Source organism: Nerophis lumbriciformis, linkage group LG08 (genome assembly GCF_033978685.3).
Source record: "Nerophis lumbriciformis linkage group LG08, RoL_Nlum_v2.1, whole genome shotgun sequence".
In the NCBI taxonomy this organism is placed as follows: Eukaryota; Metazoa; Chordata; class Actinopteri; order Syngnathiformes; family Syngnathidae; genus Nerophis; species Nerophis lumbriciformis.
The window spans coordinates 38917620-38933836 of NC_084555.2; the positions used below are offsets into that span (position 1 = coordinate 38917620).

The 16217-nt window shown below is 40.1% G+C and overlaps 2 protein-coding genes across 7 annotated transcripts in view; one reads left to right on the forward strand and one right to left on the reverse strand.

Moving 5' to 3' along the window:
* The window catches only part of zfyve28 (zinc finger, FYVE domain containing 28), a 79280-nt gene extending 78886 nt beyond the window's left edge, over nt 1-394 (reverse strand). For all 6 annotated transcript variants that reach the window (XM_061968888.2, XM_061968887.2, XM_061968886.2 and 3 more), the window contains exon 1: nt 59-394. The gene's annotated coding sequence lies outside the window, so the exon portion shown is untranslated. The remainder of the gene's footprint in view (nt 1-58) is intronic.
* Nucleotides 143-14747, forward strand: LOC133611769 (cilia- and flagella-associated protein 99-like). The gene is made up of 15 exons (XM_061968893.2): nt 143-729; nt 897-1041; nt 1118-1212; nt 5966-6072; nt 6144-6321; nt 6403-6483; nt 6600-6668; nt 7820-7903; nt 8000-8085; nt 8218-8422; nt 10752-10893; nt 10965-11116; nt 11186-11391; nt 11464-11650; nt 11741-14747. Exons 1-15 carry the CDS (start codon nt 616-618, stop codon nt 11819-11821), a joined length of 1932 nt encoding a protein of 643 aa, XP_061824877.1. The 5' UTR covers nt 143-615; the 3' UTR covers nt 11822-14747.
* The last annotated feature ends 1470 nt before the right edge of the window (nt 14748-16217 follow it).

Here is a 16217-nt window from a genome sequence, read left to right on the forward strand (position 1 = left end):
CCATCCTAAAATATCTCCTAAAAAAGATAGAAGAGCTATTTTGAGGACAAAGACGTACCTGCATGTTTCCTGTCTTTCTTAATCAGGCGACTACATCCAATGTTGACGACATTCACTTAAACTACACCCCGTCTTCCGCCCGATTGAAGCTGAGATAGGCCCCAGCGCCCCCGCGACCCCGAAGGGAATACGCAGTAGGAAATGGATGGATGGATATGTCCAAATGTTGAATCCTCGTGCTGCTATCATAATGTTGTCAACTGGTCTACTCGAGGTTATTTATTTAAACTAAAACATAAACATAAAAACATAATTTTATACGGAAGCTATACCTGTGACAGTTAATCGACTTTGTGTACTTTAAAATAAAAACAATATTTAATTGTAATATGTAATAACCAGTCGACGAATTTCCAATTGAACTCGAAGGCAGCGAAGTGATTTGCGGAATACGCCATAATTAATACGTCGTATGAAACGTAATGATTATGTATGATCTCACCTTGGGCAAACGCCACGATAAGTTACGTGTGTACTGCAAACATTTGGACATTCCTTGCCATTCTTATTTTGGATAAAGTTATCACAAGTAAGGTGTCATTGTGTTGATTTAAAATGGCAAAAAGCAACGGAGACCTTGTGAAAGAGGCCATTGAGCTGCTGGATAAGTTCAATGCTGGGAAGCAGAGTTTGGATGACTTCATAGAAGATGCAGTCAAGGATCTGCAGGTAAGCAAGTATGAGAATATAAATACAAAACACGTCTTAACGGTGCCTTGCATGATCACATATAAGTCAAAATATGTGCTGTCTATGCATTTCAGTGGCAAGAATAACCCATGCTTATATGACATTTTTTAAATAAAGATACCTCCTTTACTGCATACATTTTGTAGAATATGGAACCTCAGCATAGGAAGTTCATTCTTGATCTTGTCTCTGGATGCACCGAGTACAAGAAGCTACTGGAGGTAGTCGTCAATCCTTTCTATGGCCAGGGGGGGAAACTTATATCCAAATGTTATTACAGCCATTTTGTTGGTAAGTTGGAAAAAAACATTGGTTTTGGTTTTAAATGAAAATGACTTACAGTTGTTGTGTTTGTGTTGCTTTTTAGTGATATGTTACCTCACCATATTCTACTTTGAGGACCTTGGACTTCAGGAATTCAGCAACATTGTGAAATCTCTGGATATTAGGAAAATGCACAATGTAAGATGATTGTTGCATTGACAAGACAAGGTGTTATGATGCAGTGTATAGTAGTGGTTGGCTGTGCATTTGGTACCTGGGACATAAGTGGGGACCTAACCGACTTAATCCACCTCTTAATACCACCACTATCACATTGCAAAATATACAAACCATCAATAATATAACAAGACGTTCCATTACAGAGTGAGGCATATTGTGTATTTTGAATGAATAGCATTATTACTAAAGCAAGATACGCCTAAGTAACATTTATTCTAATAACTATGAGCATTATGTGGCGAGGCTGCCTGTAAATTTGGTGTATGTGTACAATGTAACAATATTTAATAACATCACAAAAACATAAAAAATAATTTGGCTTGTTGAACAATTGCTCTGATCAACCAATCCCAGTACGGAAAACTGCTGATGTTATTGAAGGCCTGCATGCAGGCACTGAGGTAAATCTGAAATCTGATTGGTTAAAGGGGCAGCCTCATTATTACTATTTTTATTTGAGTGACATCGGACATAGACTCCTTATTCTGAAGGCCCTGGGCAGATTACATTGACATGTCAACACATGGAAGCTGAAATCTGATTGAACAAAAATCTAAACGCAACACATTTGTTTTTGCTACCATTTTTCATGAGTTGAACTCAAAGATGTAAAACTTTAAGTATACACAAATTAACTATTCCTCTCAAATATTGTTCACAAATCTGTCTAAATCTATGTTAGTGAGCATTTCTTCTTTGCCAATATAATCCATCGCACCTCACAAGTGTGGCATATCAAGATGCTGATTGAACACATGATTATTGCACTATTGGGGACAGGGGGGTCAGAAAAGTCAGTATTTGGTGGACCACAATTTGCCTCACACAGTGCAACGCATCTTCTTAGCATAGAGTTGATCAGGTTGATTGTGGCCTGTGGAATGTTGGTCCACTTCTGTCAGGCTTGTCCCTGACAGTTTGGTTAAGTTTGAGTTTTTTCTCTGTGTTTGTTTTATTTCCTGTCAGCACTCTTATTTTGGTTCAGTTTCCTGTTGTTCTCTCTGAGTGCTGTCCCCTCAGCTGTGGCTGATTGGCACCTGGCCACACCTGGTGTCAATCAGCCAGCTGCTATTTATACCTGCCCTGCCCTCCAGTCACTGCTGGATTATTGTCGTCCCTACCTGTCGTGTCGATGTCAGTGTAGCTGTATGCGGTAGCGGTAAGCTATATTCTGTAGCTGTTTGTAGCTTACTATCTTTTTGTTCATAGTCCCTGTTTGCTGGATCCCTGTTTCCAGTTTGTCCTCCTAGTTCCTGGTTTGTGTCTTTTCTTTATTTTTACTTTTGGACATTAAATCATGTTTTCCCACACAATGCCTTCCGCCTTCTCTGCATCTTGGGGTTCGTCACCTACAACTCCTGACAACTTCTCTTCAATGGCTGTGCCAAGTTGCTGGATATTGGCAGGAATTACAACACGCTGTCGTATACGCTGATACTCAGCATCCCAAACATGCTCAATGGGTGACCTGTCCGGTGATTATGCTGCCCATGCAAGAACTGGGATGTTTTCAGCTTCCAGACAGATTGTGGACAGATCCTTGCAACATGGTGCTGTGCATTGTCATGCTGCAACATGAGGTGATGGTCTCGGAAGAATGGCACAACAATGGGCCTCGGGATCTTGTCACGCTATCTCTGTGCATTCAAAATGGCATCAATAAAATTGTCCATAACATACACCTGCCCATATCTTAACCCCACCCCCACCATGGGCCACTTGATTCACAACGTTGACATCAGCACACCGCTCTCCCACTCGACGCCACACACGCTGTCTGCCACCTGCCCTGAACAGTGACAACCGGGATTCATCTGTGAAGAGAAGCCCTCTCCCACATGCCAGACACCATTTTGCCCACTCGAGTCGGTTCCGACGACAAACTGCAGTCAGGTCGAGAACCTGATGAGGACGACGAGCATGAAAATGAGCTTCAATGAGACTGTTTCTCAAAGTTTGTGCAGAAATTCTTCGGTTATGCTAACCAATTGTAGAAGCTGTCTGGGTGGTTGGTCTCAGATGATCAGTGCACTTGCTGGATGTGGAAGTCCTGGGCTGGTGTGATCACACATGGTTGGCGGTTGTGAGACCAAATGGATGTACTTCTAAATTCTCTGAAATGCCTTTGGAGACGGCTCATGGTAGAGAAATGAACAATTAATTGATGGGCAACAGCTCTGGTGGACAGTACTGCTGTCATCATGCCAACTGCACACCCTCAAAACTTGCGGCATCTGTGGCATTGTGCTGTGTGATAAAACTGCACATTTCAAAGTTGTGGGCAGCCTAAAGCACATGTGCAATAATCAGAATCTTGATATGCCACACCTGTGAGGTGGGATGGATTATCTAAGCAAAGAAAAATGCTCACTAACACAGATTTGTAAAAAAAAATATTTGAGAGATAGGTAAAGTTAGTAAATGTTTTGGATCTTTAAGTTCAACTTATGAAAAATGGGAGCAAAAACAAAAGTGTTGCGTTCAAATTTTTGTTCTGTGTACTTGCATAAACGTACCGGTAATTGCACTTTTTCAAAAAGTATTTGTTGTCTCCTGCACTTTTTATTGTCCAAAAATAGTGTTACGCTACTGAATAGAGACAAGTCTAACTCTAGTGCCAGGCGGGAAATGCTAAAGCTAAAGCTTGTCCCTTTAGACTGCCCACAAGCTCATTGATTGGCTTTCTAGGCCCGCTTTCTTGCCAACATGACAATTATTTGACAGGATGCAGCAGCTGACCAACCAGTGGTCAAATGAGAGATAAAAGCGAGTTGGCCTCCACACGGCAATATGATTAACGAACAAGTAAGACAAATAAAAAATCCAAACAAGAGTCTAGTACTCGACTTAAAAGTTGAGTTGTAGACCAAGACTTGCGCTGATGAAATAAGAATGTAAATTGCAGCTATTGCGTTTGTCCTTCAGTTTTAAAGGCTTAAGTATCAGTCTTTACGTAGAAGGCTAAAATTAAAGAAAATCATAATGCAATCTTGAAAAATCAGCAACTATTTATTAATTATGTTTACTTTGTTTCATACCAAACATAAATGATTGAGCAATTTGTTTCCCATCCATCCATCCATCCATTTTCTACCGCTTGTCCCTTTCGGGGTCGCGTGGGGTGCTGGAGCCTATCTCAGTTGCATTGGGGCGGTAGGCAGGGTACACCCTGGACAAGTCGCCACCTCATCGCAGGGCCAACACAGATATACAGACAACACTGACACTCACGTTTACACACTAGGGCCAGTTTAGTGTTGCCAATCAACCTATCCCCAGGTGCATGTTTTTGGAGGTGGGAGGAAGCCAGAGTACCCGCAGGGAACCCACGCATTCACGGGGAGAACATGCGAACTCCACACAGAAAGATATATTACTCCGAAACATGCATCTATTGCTGGGATGTTACTGACGTCAAGTCTGGCTCACATCCTGCCCAATGAAACCTAGTGGTCAAACTAACTCTGTTTTCAATGGGTACTAGGCGCCATTTAGCTTTTCTCTAAGAAAAATTGCCCTATGCTTGTGTAGTTTTCGGCTGTACAAACTGTTCAAATCGCGGAAAGGATAAACGTTTCTTCAGAGTTCCTTGAGAGGAAGTGCAAGATTTGTGGAAATGACAACGAGAAAAACATGCAGCTCACACTCCAGTCCAAAGGTGCAGAGTTTTCAGTGATCACTTTGTTAAAGGTTTGTTTGATATACTTTTAACGTTTATTATTTCCCATTTAAATATTATGTTGATATTATTTGTATTTCTTAAACAAATAATTGCTACGAGGGTTTCGAAAAGCACCAACTCGGCATGTCTCAATAAAAGAAAGCAAATGTGAGCAAAACCTAAAACAGTTAAGCTTTTACCAAAGACAACAATCATATATGAAGCTTTCAGCACATAGACGATGTTTAAAACTATAGTAGTTATATTTTGATAAAGACGGGGAAAAACACTACTTGTAAACGGCGCGTGCAACAGCAACAAACATGGCAGCTTAGACATGAAGTTAAGTCATGAAATGCAACATTACCCGAGCAAAAACAACGCGTATTTATCTGGGAGAGTCTTGATACCAATTTCCTTGACCCAGTCACACAAATAAATTGGAGACCTCCATGTTTTTCCAAGTTTTCCATCTGTTTTGTCGCATAGAATGATGTCTGAAGCACACTCGTTTGATATGTCTGGTAATGCGACCGATATAATCCTTGATATCACTCGATAAATCTTTTTTGATAAAGTATATGGGTCTATTCCATTGCACAGTTAAGAATTTTTGCCCATACCTGCTTTTTACAGTAAGATTTAAACCTCTTTTGTACTCTGATAGTTTGCACACTGATTGTTGTACAACAGCCATCTTAGCTTGGTCGACCACCACTGTTTTTCACTTCCGGGCAGAAGTCACGTGTCAGAATACCAGCTATTCTACCCTTCAAACCACACTCCCAGTGAGCAAGCCAGTTGTGCCCCTCCCCTCACACACACCTTTGAAATCCAAATTTCGTCCCTGCTTACTTACAAAGACACATGCTACAAAATGTACATAATAGACTGTTGGGAATACACATATTTATTTTCATTAAATAAATACCGGTACTAGAATTTACTTCATGTTGTAAGTGTAAAAGTCAGTGCTTCTTATAGTGTTTAGGTTTTCAGAGAAGGCCCACCACAGGTATATATACTCTACACATATGTTCTTGTTTGTAGTTCCTGGGCTTCTTCTTTACAAACCTCACCACTTGGATACAAGATGAATGGAATTGCATCTATGATATTGCATATGTGAAGGACCACTGGATTGCTCCTCTGTTAAGGTAAGAAGTCAATGAAGACTGTTTTGAAGCAATATTCTCTAGACAAAGAACGCTTGCTCTTTGTCTTTTAGAAAGCGCAATGAGATTGAGACCCTCATGGAGAAGCTTGCTGCAAAAGAATCTGAAGGGATCCAGCCACATAAGACTCCATGCAAAACCACTAAGTTTGAGGCGTTCTCGTTTGTTAAGCCCAAACCGCTATTTCCACCTAAATCTACGCCCAGCCCTATCGTGGAAAAATACAAACCAGTCAGCTTCATTTAATAAATATTTGTACGATCAAATTAATTTCAAGTTACATAAACTTATGAACTGCTATTGTTTTTAAAGATACCAAAGAGCACTTACAACACTCCAAAAGAGATTCAGCTGTTAGAAGCGATCAAGCAAAGGGACCATCAAATGACTGAGGTATGAATAATATGTTAAAGAGTAAAGTTAAGTTTGTCATAATTCAGCTTTATAATGTTTGAATTATTTGATTTTCTGGCCACTGTGTTGACATAGTATATTGTTTTTCTTTGAAGGAGTTACTGCGCAAGAACAATATGACACAGTTCCGGTGTACAAATCTGACAAAGTCTGAGCGCGCAGAGGTAGGTACTAAAGCTGTGCAAATTGTAGACCAATATTACATTTCACTCATTAAATTGAAGGTGCTATATGTATGGAAACTGTTTTAAATTGTGACTTTCTACACCTTTGTATTGTGGTCACGCCAAAGCTTTTCATTTGTCCTGCCAAATATCACCCAAATAATAAAACCATACCAGTTTTGTATAAAAACTGCTAATTATTGAAAGGTCAATGGCTAATGAAGCTTAGTCTCTGAACAAGGGGACTAGGATTCTAATACCATTCAAGGTGAATGGTAACATGAACCATTTTTGTTTATTAGAATATATGTATTATTACAATCATATTAATGTTATGTTGTAATAGTGTCAATATTCATTGTTAGTGCAATACTGGCCCGTACAGTGTCAGACAAATTCAAATTCTTTAACAAATGTAAATGAGGACCCCTCCCCTATAAATCACATCTAGGAAGTGTTATTTGTTTACACTGTACTGCCATTTGCACAGAACATATACATAATAGCGCTGTTAAATGAATCTTTGTGATTCATCACACTTTTAATTTGGATGAATCCTAACTAATCACAGTAAATTACTTGGGGACATAATTTAGATTAACATAAAACACACCCCTATTTTTTGAAGAAGAATGTCGTAAACAAACATTTTTCAAATATTTTACTGATTGCACATCATTTATTTTCTCAAAACCTGGTAACAGTTTAATCTAAAATTCTGTCTGAGTGTATTTTGAAGCATAGTTAGTGTCTGAAAAACAGTCAGTCTTCTTAACCTGCTCCGCCTTTCAGATAAACTTCTGTGGTTAAGGTAAAGGAGCATGTTCACTCAAAATAAATTGTGTGATTAATCTGAAACTACATGATTAATGCAATAATTTTTTGTGAATAATCACTTATTTTTGACAGCCTCAATAAATAATGCTATTTGTTTATTTGTACAGCTTGCCACATCACCCTTCCTAATTCTTCAAGCGTGTATACATATATTAAAACAGTTATTTATCGGCAATTGACTAAATCCCCTTTATTGTTTTATGTATCATTGTGCCACTGTGTAGTTTAGTGTATTACAATACAAACAAAGTTATTCTATTACATAAAACTATGTTTGCATTACTGATCATTTACCAAGTACATGTGTATTGCAGAGAGTGATGTACCAGATAAGTGAAGAGTTGGAGTCAAGGCTTCAGTTTGACTCGATTCATTACGTTAAACCTCCTCCCATTAAGGTGAGAATGCCTTATTCTATCAACAATTAGACTAGGTTAGTGGATAATAATTCAGTACAATATTAACTTACCGCACATGTTTCTGTTTTTTGTTAGAACGTCAGTCCTATCAAACTCAACACTGCAGCTATGCTGAGACGGCGGGCTCTGTATGACCACCACATGGAGGAAGCGCTGCAGAGGTGCACACTGTCTATCAGTCAGCAATTTAGAACCTTTCATTTAGGATTACTTACCGTTTCTTATATCATGTTAAAAATATGTTTTTAAATATAAAATGAGCATAACAGCCCTTTCTTTTCCCATGTATCTAGAATAGAGAGTCTGGTGCAGGGAGCACATGAGCCCTCAGTCTTGCTTCAGAGGCAGAGAGAAATGCGTGAGAGAGAATTTCATGAGAGGTGGGCCAGGATTGATCGAAACCATGCCGATGCTAATCTCAGCCATTGGGAGGCCACTTTGGCCCGCACACAAACTGTAGAACGAAACAAAAAGGCTGCTCAGCTCAAAAAAATTGAGGTAGGTGCAAACACTAGCTGTCAACAAGAAGGAACACCAACTAAAAGTGTTTTAGCATGTGTATATAGTAGACTTTGCATGCAGTTGCAAGTCCAAGACATTAGATGGCAGACATGTATAGACCAGGGGTCCCAAAACGTTTTGACTTGGGGTCCCATTGGGTTAAAAGAGTTTGGCTGGGAGCTGGACTATCTATTTGTATATATACAGTCAAACCTGTCTATAGCGACTACTCAAGGGAAACAAAGTGGCCGCTAGAGACAGGTGGCCACTATACGCAGGTTGGCCACCATTTTTAATTTCCATACATGTTGACCTTTAAAAAATTATGTATACATTTACATGTGCATGTATCAGGAATTGTAGTCAACTGTTTCTAAAATACAGTTTTGCAAGCTATTATGTTTGAGCCTGCTCATTGTTGCTCAAGTGAATGGGATGCTGTTCCCATTCATGTCAGACTTTCAACTGTGCAAAGCTTAGCAGAGTTTCGATGACACTTGCCAAGTGCCGGCGCGGCTACATGGTCTAGCTCAGTGGTCTCAAACATGCGGTCCGCGGGCCAATTGCGGCCCGCGAGACGTTATTTTGCAGCCCCCACTTTAATATGAAAGTTCAATGTTAGTGCGGCCCGCGAGTTTTAAATAAACGGCGCTTGTCAACGTTGTGTGCGGAGCTGAAGGAATCCACCAATCTCGGTGTGGTAAAAGGTTCTGACAATAACGAGGGCGTGCTGTGATGGCACTGCCTTTAGTGTCCTCTAAAACCTCACCACATCATCTTTTTCTCCATACTGACAGAGTGCCTGCCCAGACACATGTCGTAAGAGACATCTGCAGTCACATGCAGGTTACTGCAAGACATACTTGAGGAACAGCCATACATGTCACACTGAGGGTGGTCATATTTTATTTTATTTATTTTTTAACACTGTTACAAATATACGCCACACTGTGAACCCACACCAAACAAGAATGACAAACACATTTCGGGAGAACATCCGCACCGTAACACAACATAAACACAACAGAACAAATACCCAGAACCCCTTGCAGCCCTAACTCTTCCTGGCTACAAAACACCCCCGCTACCCCCCAACCCCCCCTGCAAGCAGAGAAACATTTTGCCGCTTTTCCACGACACCCGCACAAGCTCTTCCTCCCACCCTCCCAAGGAATACAATTTGAAACGTCATTATACAACTAGACATGCTGAGGAGTATGCAAAATACCAGGGAGATGAGAGAGTGAACCGGGTTGCAAATTTTAAAACCAGTCTACTGAGGCAACAAGATTTCGTCAAGAAAGCAAGCGAAAAGAGCGATGCAGCAGTCAAAGCTAGCTACATGGTGAGTGAGATGGTTGCTAGGGTGGGAAAGCCATTCAAAGAAGTTGAATTCATTAAAAAGTGCATGTTAGATTTTTTTTAAGAAATCTTTTCTTGCGGCCCAGCCTCATCTAGTTTTTGCATCCAGTGGCCCCCAGGTAAATTGAATTTGAGACCCCTGGTCTAGCTACTTGCGACCCCTCCGTTGGAATACCCGTTGCGGCCACTGCAAATCCAGTTTAAGAAATGAAATTTCAAGGGCCGTGGTATGGCAAATTTATTTATCGGTGGCCGCTATACGGAGTCAATAAACTGTTTTGGGATGCAAAATGAGTGGCCGCTGGCCACATTAAACAATATCAATAGATCGATTTATATTCCTAAATTTCAAGTATATTGATCTGTGCTTGGCAAGTTTGCCTTATGGAAAATAGGTATCGATCCAACATCTTTTCAAAAAGCAATCGATCAATTCTATCGATACTAGAAAAAGGAAAACAGTGGATTTAAGAAGGGCAAACTTTATATGTAGTTTAGCACTTTTAATAATAAGGACGCTAAACGTTAAATCTATTTTGGCTGTCTGTGATGTCATCAAAACAAATGGGCGGATAGCTACAGTGGCTGAAAGGTCATAAATGCAAACGCCACAAGACAATATCATTAATTACAACACAAAAACTTTCGACAGCATAATTGAAAAAGCCACCACAAATACAAACGACACAACATATTAATTTAAAGCAGCACCAAATCTTTAAGCCACAAAAGATGCGACCGAAACGGAAGTGACATCAGAGCAAATTACAGAATTTTTTTTTTTTATCTTGAGAGGCATGTTCCATTGTGGGTATTGACAAGTGGTTGACATGAAATAATGCCCACAAAGTGCCCCGTCTCTAACTTTGTGTCATCTGGGATAGGCTCCAGCACCTTTATGACACTGCACAGGACGATGGACTAAAACGTGAACGTTGGGTTTTTAATATGGGCTTTCTTGCAGGCCTCCAAGCGTTGTCAGAAAAATGCACAGAAAAAGCTGGAGGAAGTAAAAGAGAAGAAAGACCTGGTGCACAAAGTGATAGAAAGCTACAATAACTCCACAAAAGCTAAAGAGAGGGTGAATAAATTCAAGCAAAGTGCTGGTAAGAAAAGTATTATTTTTGTACTATTTGTTCCTGATTTCTCCTTATAACCGAAACATTCTATTCCATAGTAAAAGAATTCGCCGAGCACAATCAAGAGCTCGTTCGTCAAGCACAAGAAGAAGCCAAGGCAGCGCACATCAAGAGGTTGGAATTTATAAATGAAGTCCACACCATGGAATGTCTTCCTACCCATAGAAACAACACATTTGATGATACAGAGGTGAGTGAGAGATTGCAAAGGATGTAAGATAAAAGTTTACAATTTGTCATTGTTTGCCTTTTGTGTCAGATTGCAGGCCATGAACTGCTGTCAGAGATGTCCCATGTCGAGCTTAAGGAGCGTCTGTTCCTCACAAAGGAAGCAAAGATGTACGAAAAGCAGGCCAAGCGACAGTACATCCAGGAAGAGAAGCAGCGAAAGAAGACGCTGCTGTCGGAAAACATGGACACCGTCATCCTCCAGAGTAGGGCTCTGGCGAAGGCTGCTGCCATCAGGTCAGCAAAATGACAAACTCTAGATTTTGAAGCAAGAATACATGTGTCAGTTAGAGTTGTGTTATGTTGCAGGAAAGAGGGAGAGAAACAAGCCAAGCTCCGATTGCAGAGAGTCGCTACTCAGGACAAGAAGGTCTTGGCCTTGCAGAAGAAACTTGAAGAGGTGAAGAAAGAGTGCCAGAAACTAAAGCAAAGTGAAGGCAACGTTAATAAACCCCCAAAGCAGGCAGCATCACACACAGTTGAGACCCACGACGAAGTGAGTATAAAATCCACAACAATGAATGACTTGTTGTCTGTGCTAGTGTTAACATTGTCACGGTTAAATATTGTTATCTTGTTTTGACAGGATGGTATGCAGAAAATGAATTGGGAGGACTTGGAGAAGCGTTTAGAGCAGTACATCGAGGGGAAAGACTCCCAAAGATAATATTACTCAGTGGTGCAGAGATATATATTTATAAATAAGTTTGTTATTGTGATTGCAGTGTAAAACTGCACTACTGAATAAGTACTTAAGCAGCATGTTTGATGAAGATATTTCATCAGTGTTTCCCATGAATCCATTTACAAACGTTTGTAGATGGATTTATTTATGATGGCTCGTCACGTGCGACCTGTTCACTTTTGTTCATACAGTAACCGCATTATAACGTACTTGGTCTGCCAGAGAATATGAGGGTGGCGCTGGTGGTGTAGGTGACCATGTCACTATACTAAGCCCGTTTAGCGCTCTCGAGATACTGGTTTAGATACTGTTTTTTTTTTTTAAAAAGCGACTAGCACCAAATCTAGTGAAGATTTTTTGGGCATGAAAGTTGACCAATGCTAGTTGTTCTTTTTAACGAGCAGAGAGTTATGCTGTTGACCCCTCCCCCTCTAAAAGAACAACACAAATGAAGCCACAAACAAAGTTTTTAGTTTTGTGCTTCACATGTTTTTACTCATCTTTTGCTAATGGGTCATGGCTAATTAGCAAATTATGAACAGCTGGGAAGCACAGCACCTTTTTCCTTCATCACCCAACCTGGCATTGTAGGATCGTGGCATTGTTTTCCTCTTCTCAAGCTCATCAAGACATGGACAATGACACGATCCCAGAAGAATTCCTGCAGGAGTGCATGAAGGCTTGGCAGCAAAGCCTGGGAAAATGCATCAGACTGCTAAGGGATTTATAGTTTGGATGTAAAATACAGTGTAGCATTTTGTAACACTAGTCCTGGATTTTTCTAAACCTATAAACCTCATATAATATACTTTAATAAAAGAAGGGGCCATTACCAAGAGTTTTGTGGACATTTGACAGTGCTTATTAAGCTATGTTTTGGAACAGGGGTGTCCAAAGTGTGGTCCAGAGGCAATTTGTGCCTCGCACCTCAGTTTTTATTAGCCCAGAGCACATTCTAAGGACAAACACGTCGAGGATTAGAATTTAAAAACAAATTAAACATTGGATGTCCAGCAACTTTTTGCATCTTGATGCTAAGAAAACGGAAATGCTGATTATCGTTCCTGCTAGACATTTGACAACCAAACAATTACACCAAGCGACTTTGTCCGATTTGTCCACCGCCGACGCTGAGATTCTTCATGGGTTTCTTACGTCTCGTCTCAATTATTGTAACATTATTTTCGTGTTTCCCTATGTCTAGCATTAAAGATTACAGTTGGTACAAAATGCGGCTGTTAGACTTTTGACAAGAACAAGAAAATTTGATCATATTACGCCTATACTGGCTCACCTGCACTTAAGTGCACAGGAAACCATGGTTTCCTGTGCACTTAAGATGTGACTTTAAGGTTTTACTACTTACGTATAAAATACTAAACGGTCTTGCTCCATCATATCTTGCTGATTGTATTGTACCATATGTCCCGGCAAGAAATCTGCGTTCAAAGAACTCTGGCTTATTAGTGATTCCCAGAGCCCCAAAAAAGTCTGCGGGCTTTAGTGTGTTTTCTATTTGGGCTCCAGTATTCTGGAATGCCCTACCAGTATCAGTTAGAGATGCTACCTCAGTAGAAGCAATTACCGGTAGGTCCCATCTTAAAACTAATTTGTATGTTCTAGCCTTTAAATAGACCCCTTTTTAAGACCAGTTGATCTGCTGTCTCTCTTTTGTGCTCTGGCCCCCTCTCCTGCTTGGAGAGGTTATCAGGTGACCACAGATGAATTGCTAGCTGTTCAAAGTCGGGACCCAGAATGGACCACTCTTTCTCCCCTGCTGGTCTCCCAATGGACTGGACTTTCACATGAAGTCGGGACCCGGGATGGACCACACCTTATGCATCAGTCGGTGACGTCTGTGCGCCCCGACTTGTCTACATGCAAGATTATCTCCTGCTGGCCCCACTATGGACTGGACTCTCACAGTATTAACCGTACCCACTCGGCATCTATTGTACTGGTCACCCAAGAGGGTGGGGAGCCCCCACATCTGCGGTCCCTTCCAAGGTTTCTTATTGTTCCCATTGAGTTTATTTTTTTCTTTCCCTGATGTGGGATCTGAGCTGAGGATGTTGTTGTGGCTTGTGCAGCCCTTTGAGATATTTGTAATTAAGGGCTTGATTGATTGAACTTAACACAAAAAACTATGAAAACATTTTACTGTCCCAAGCCCCTCCCACCCCCAAAAATGGGACCTGAAAACCAAAATGGCCAGAGACCTGTGCGTCTCACTGTTCTTTGATGAGTTCCGTGCGTTCCCTTATTATGGTGAACATGTGTACACATTTCTTGCAATAAATGATAAGTTTTTGAGTGTCTTCAAAAACATTTCATTTGGTGGCATAATAGATAGATAATAGATAATAGAACATAAGAAATGTAATACCTCAAGGGGGTTGGATTAGGCAAGACGATTTTGTTCTAGAGCACAATGTGTACGTGAGGCAATCCAAAGTGCTTTACAGATGCATACAATTTATGAAGGTGAATGAAATCATGAAAATGTGAATCTAATTTGCTTTGTTACCTATAACAGTGTTTCTCAAACTTTTACTGGTACACAGGCTCCATCTGGTACGCCAAAAACTTTAATATTGTAAAGACATGACTCGAGCCATTATCAAAGGTTTATCAGCCTTCAATGGAAGTCGTTAACAATTTGACTACTGTAGACTGGTCGACACCAATGTAAACAATTAAGACACAAACAGAACCGTCTTACGCCGACATTTCAATCAATCAAAATGCCTGGAAACCAAATGTCCTCTACATTCACCGTTTATGTCCACCCTTTTTCAGCCTTCCAGCCAAACAACACACAGAAGACATTTAAACAATATATTCAAAAACAGTGTTACTCTTCAAACTATAATGTTACAATGGCCAAAAATATGAAATATACTTTTCAATAAAACCTCTGCTTTGTTTTTAATGAATACTTAGACCTACTACGCCACTGTATTTTAATGTTGGTCATGATGGTGGTACTTGGAGAGCCAAGTGTTTTCTGAGGTGGTACTTGGAGAAAAAAGTTTGAGAACCACTGATCTATACATCACAAAGCTAAGATGTGGATGTTTCATTCAGTAATTAGCATACGTTGACCTACAGTACATTGTATATCTTTCATGTAAAAGATGTAGCAAAGTGGCCCCGCATACTTACATTTTTCTGTATATGGCCCTGGCTAGAAAAGGTTTGGAATCCTCTGTTTTAAAACTTATTATGTAAAACTGTACTTCCTCCCACCTCCAAAGACATGCACCTGGGGATAGGTTGATTGGCAACACTAAATGGTCCCTAGTGTGTGAATGTGAGTGTGAATGTTGTCTGTCTATCTGTGTTGGCCCTGTGATGAGGTGGCGACTTGTCCAGGGTGTACACCGCCTTCCGCCTGAATGCAGCTGAGATAGGCTCCAGCACCCCCCGCGACCCTGAAAGGGACAAGCGGTAGCAAATGGATGGATGGATGGATGGTAGTACTGCTTCATAAAACGGTGTATGTAGTATTGCTGATATATCAGAATCAGAATCAGCTTTATTGTCATTACGCAGGGTAACGAGATTGAGGCCATTCCATACAGTGCGATGTGTGCATGCAAGAAAACAACGTGTAAATATATAAAAATATAAAAAATATAGAAGTGCAAAGAAAGGTGTGGAAGAGAACAATGTACACTCTATACTCTCTGTACAATGTACACTCTATACACTCTGTGCAAAATGTACACCCTATACACTCTGCACAAATGTAACCCTATACACTCTGTACAAATGTACACTATATACAGTGGGTATATAGTATTTCACTGAAATTCAAGTATTTCTTTTATATATATATATATATATATATATATATATATATATATATATATATATATATATATATATATATATATATATATATATATATATAAATAAAAGAAATACTTGAATTTCAGTGTTCATTTATTTACACATATACACACACATAACACTCATCTACTCATTGTTGAGTTAAGGGTTGAATTGTCCATCCTTGTTCTATTTGTCACTATTTTTCTAACCATGCTGAACGCCCTCTCTGATGATGCATTGCTGTGTGGCACGCAAAAGTGCTTTCATCAAATGCACTAGATGGCAGTACTGTCCTGTTTAAGAGTGTCACAACATTGCTGTTTATGGCAGACGAACTGCTTTACAGTAGACAAAAACGTGACTGCTGTTGTTGTGTGTTGTAACCGCGCTGGGAGGATGTTAATGAAACTGCCTAACAATAAACCCACATAAGAAACCAACAACTCGCCCTCGATCATTCTACAGTTATAACGGCATTGGGCAGGTACGCTGTTTATATTGTGTGCCTGAATTTGGGGAGATTTTCGGGAGAAAATTTGTC

What these genes read in the sequence shown, in the direction of transcription:
- LOC133611769 (XM_061968893.2), top strand. Translation starts at nt 616, where the DNA reads ATGGCAAAAAGCAACGGAGACCTTGTGAAAGAGGCCATTGAGCTGCTG. An exon ending in CTCAGCTCAAAAAAATTGAG is followed by an intron (nt 8,423 to 10,751) that starts GTAGGTGCAAAC and finishes GCTTTCTTGCAG; the next exon opens with GCCTCCAAGCGTTGTCAGAA. An exon ending in ACACATTTGATGATACAGAG is followed by an intron (nt 11,117 to 11,185) that starts GTGAGTGAGAGA and finishes CTTTTGTGTCAG; the next exon opens with ATTGCAGGCCATGAACTGCT.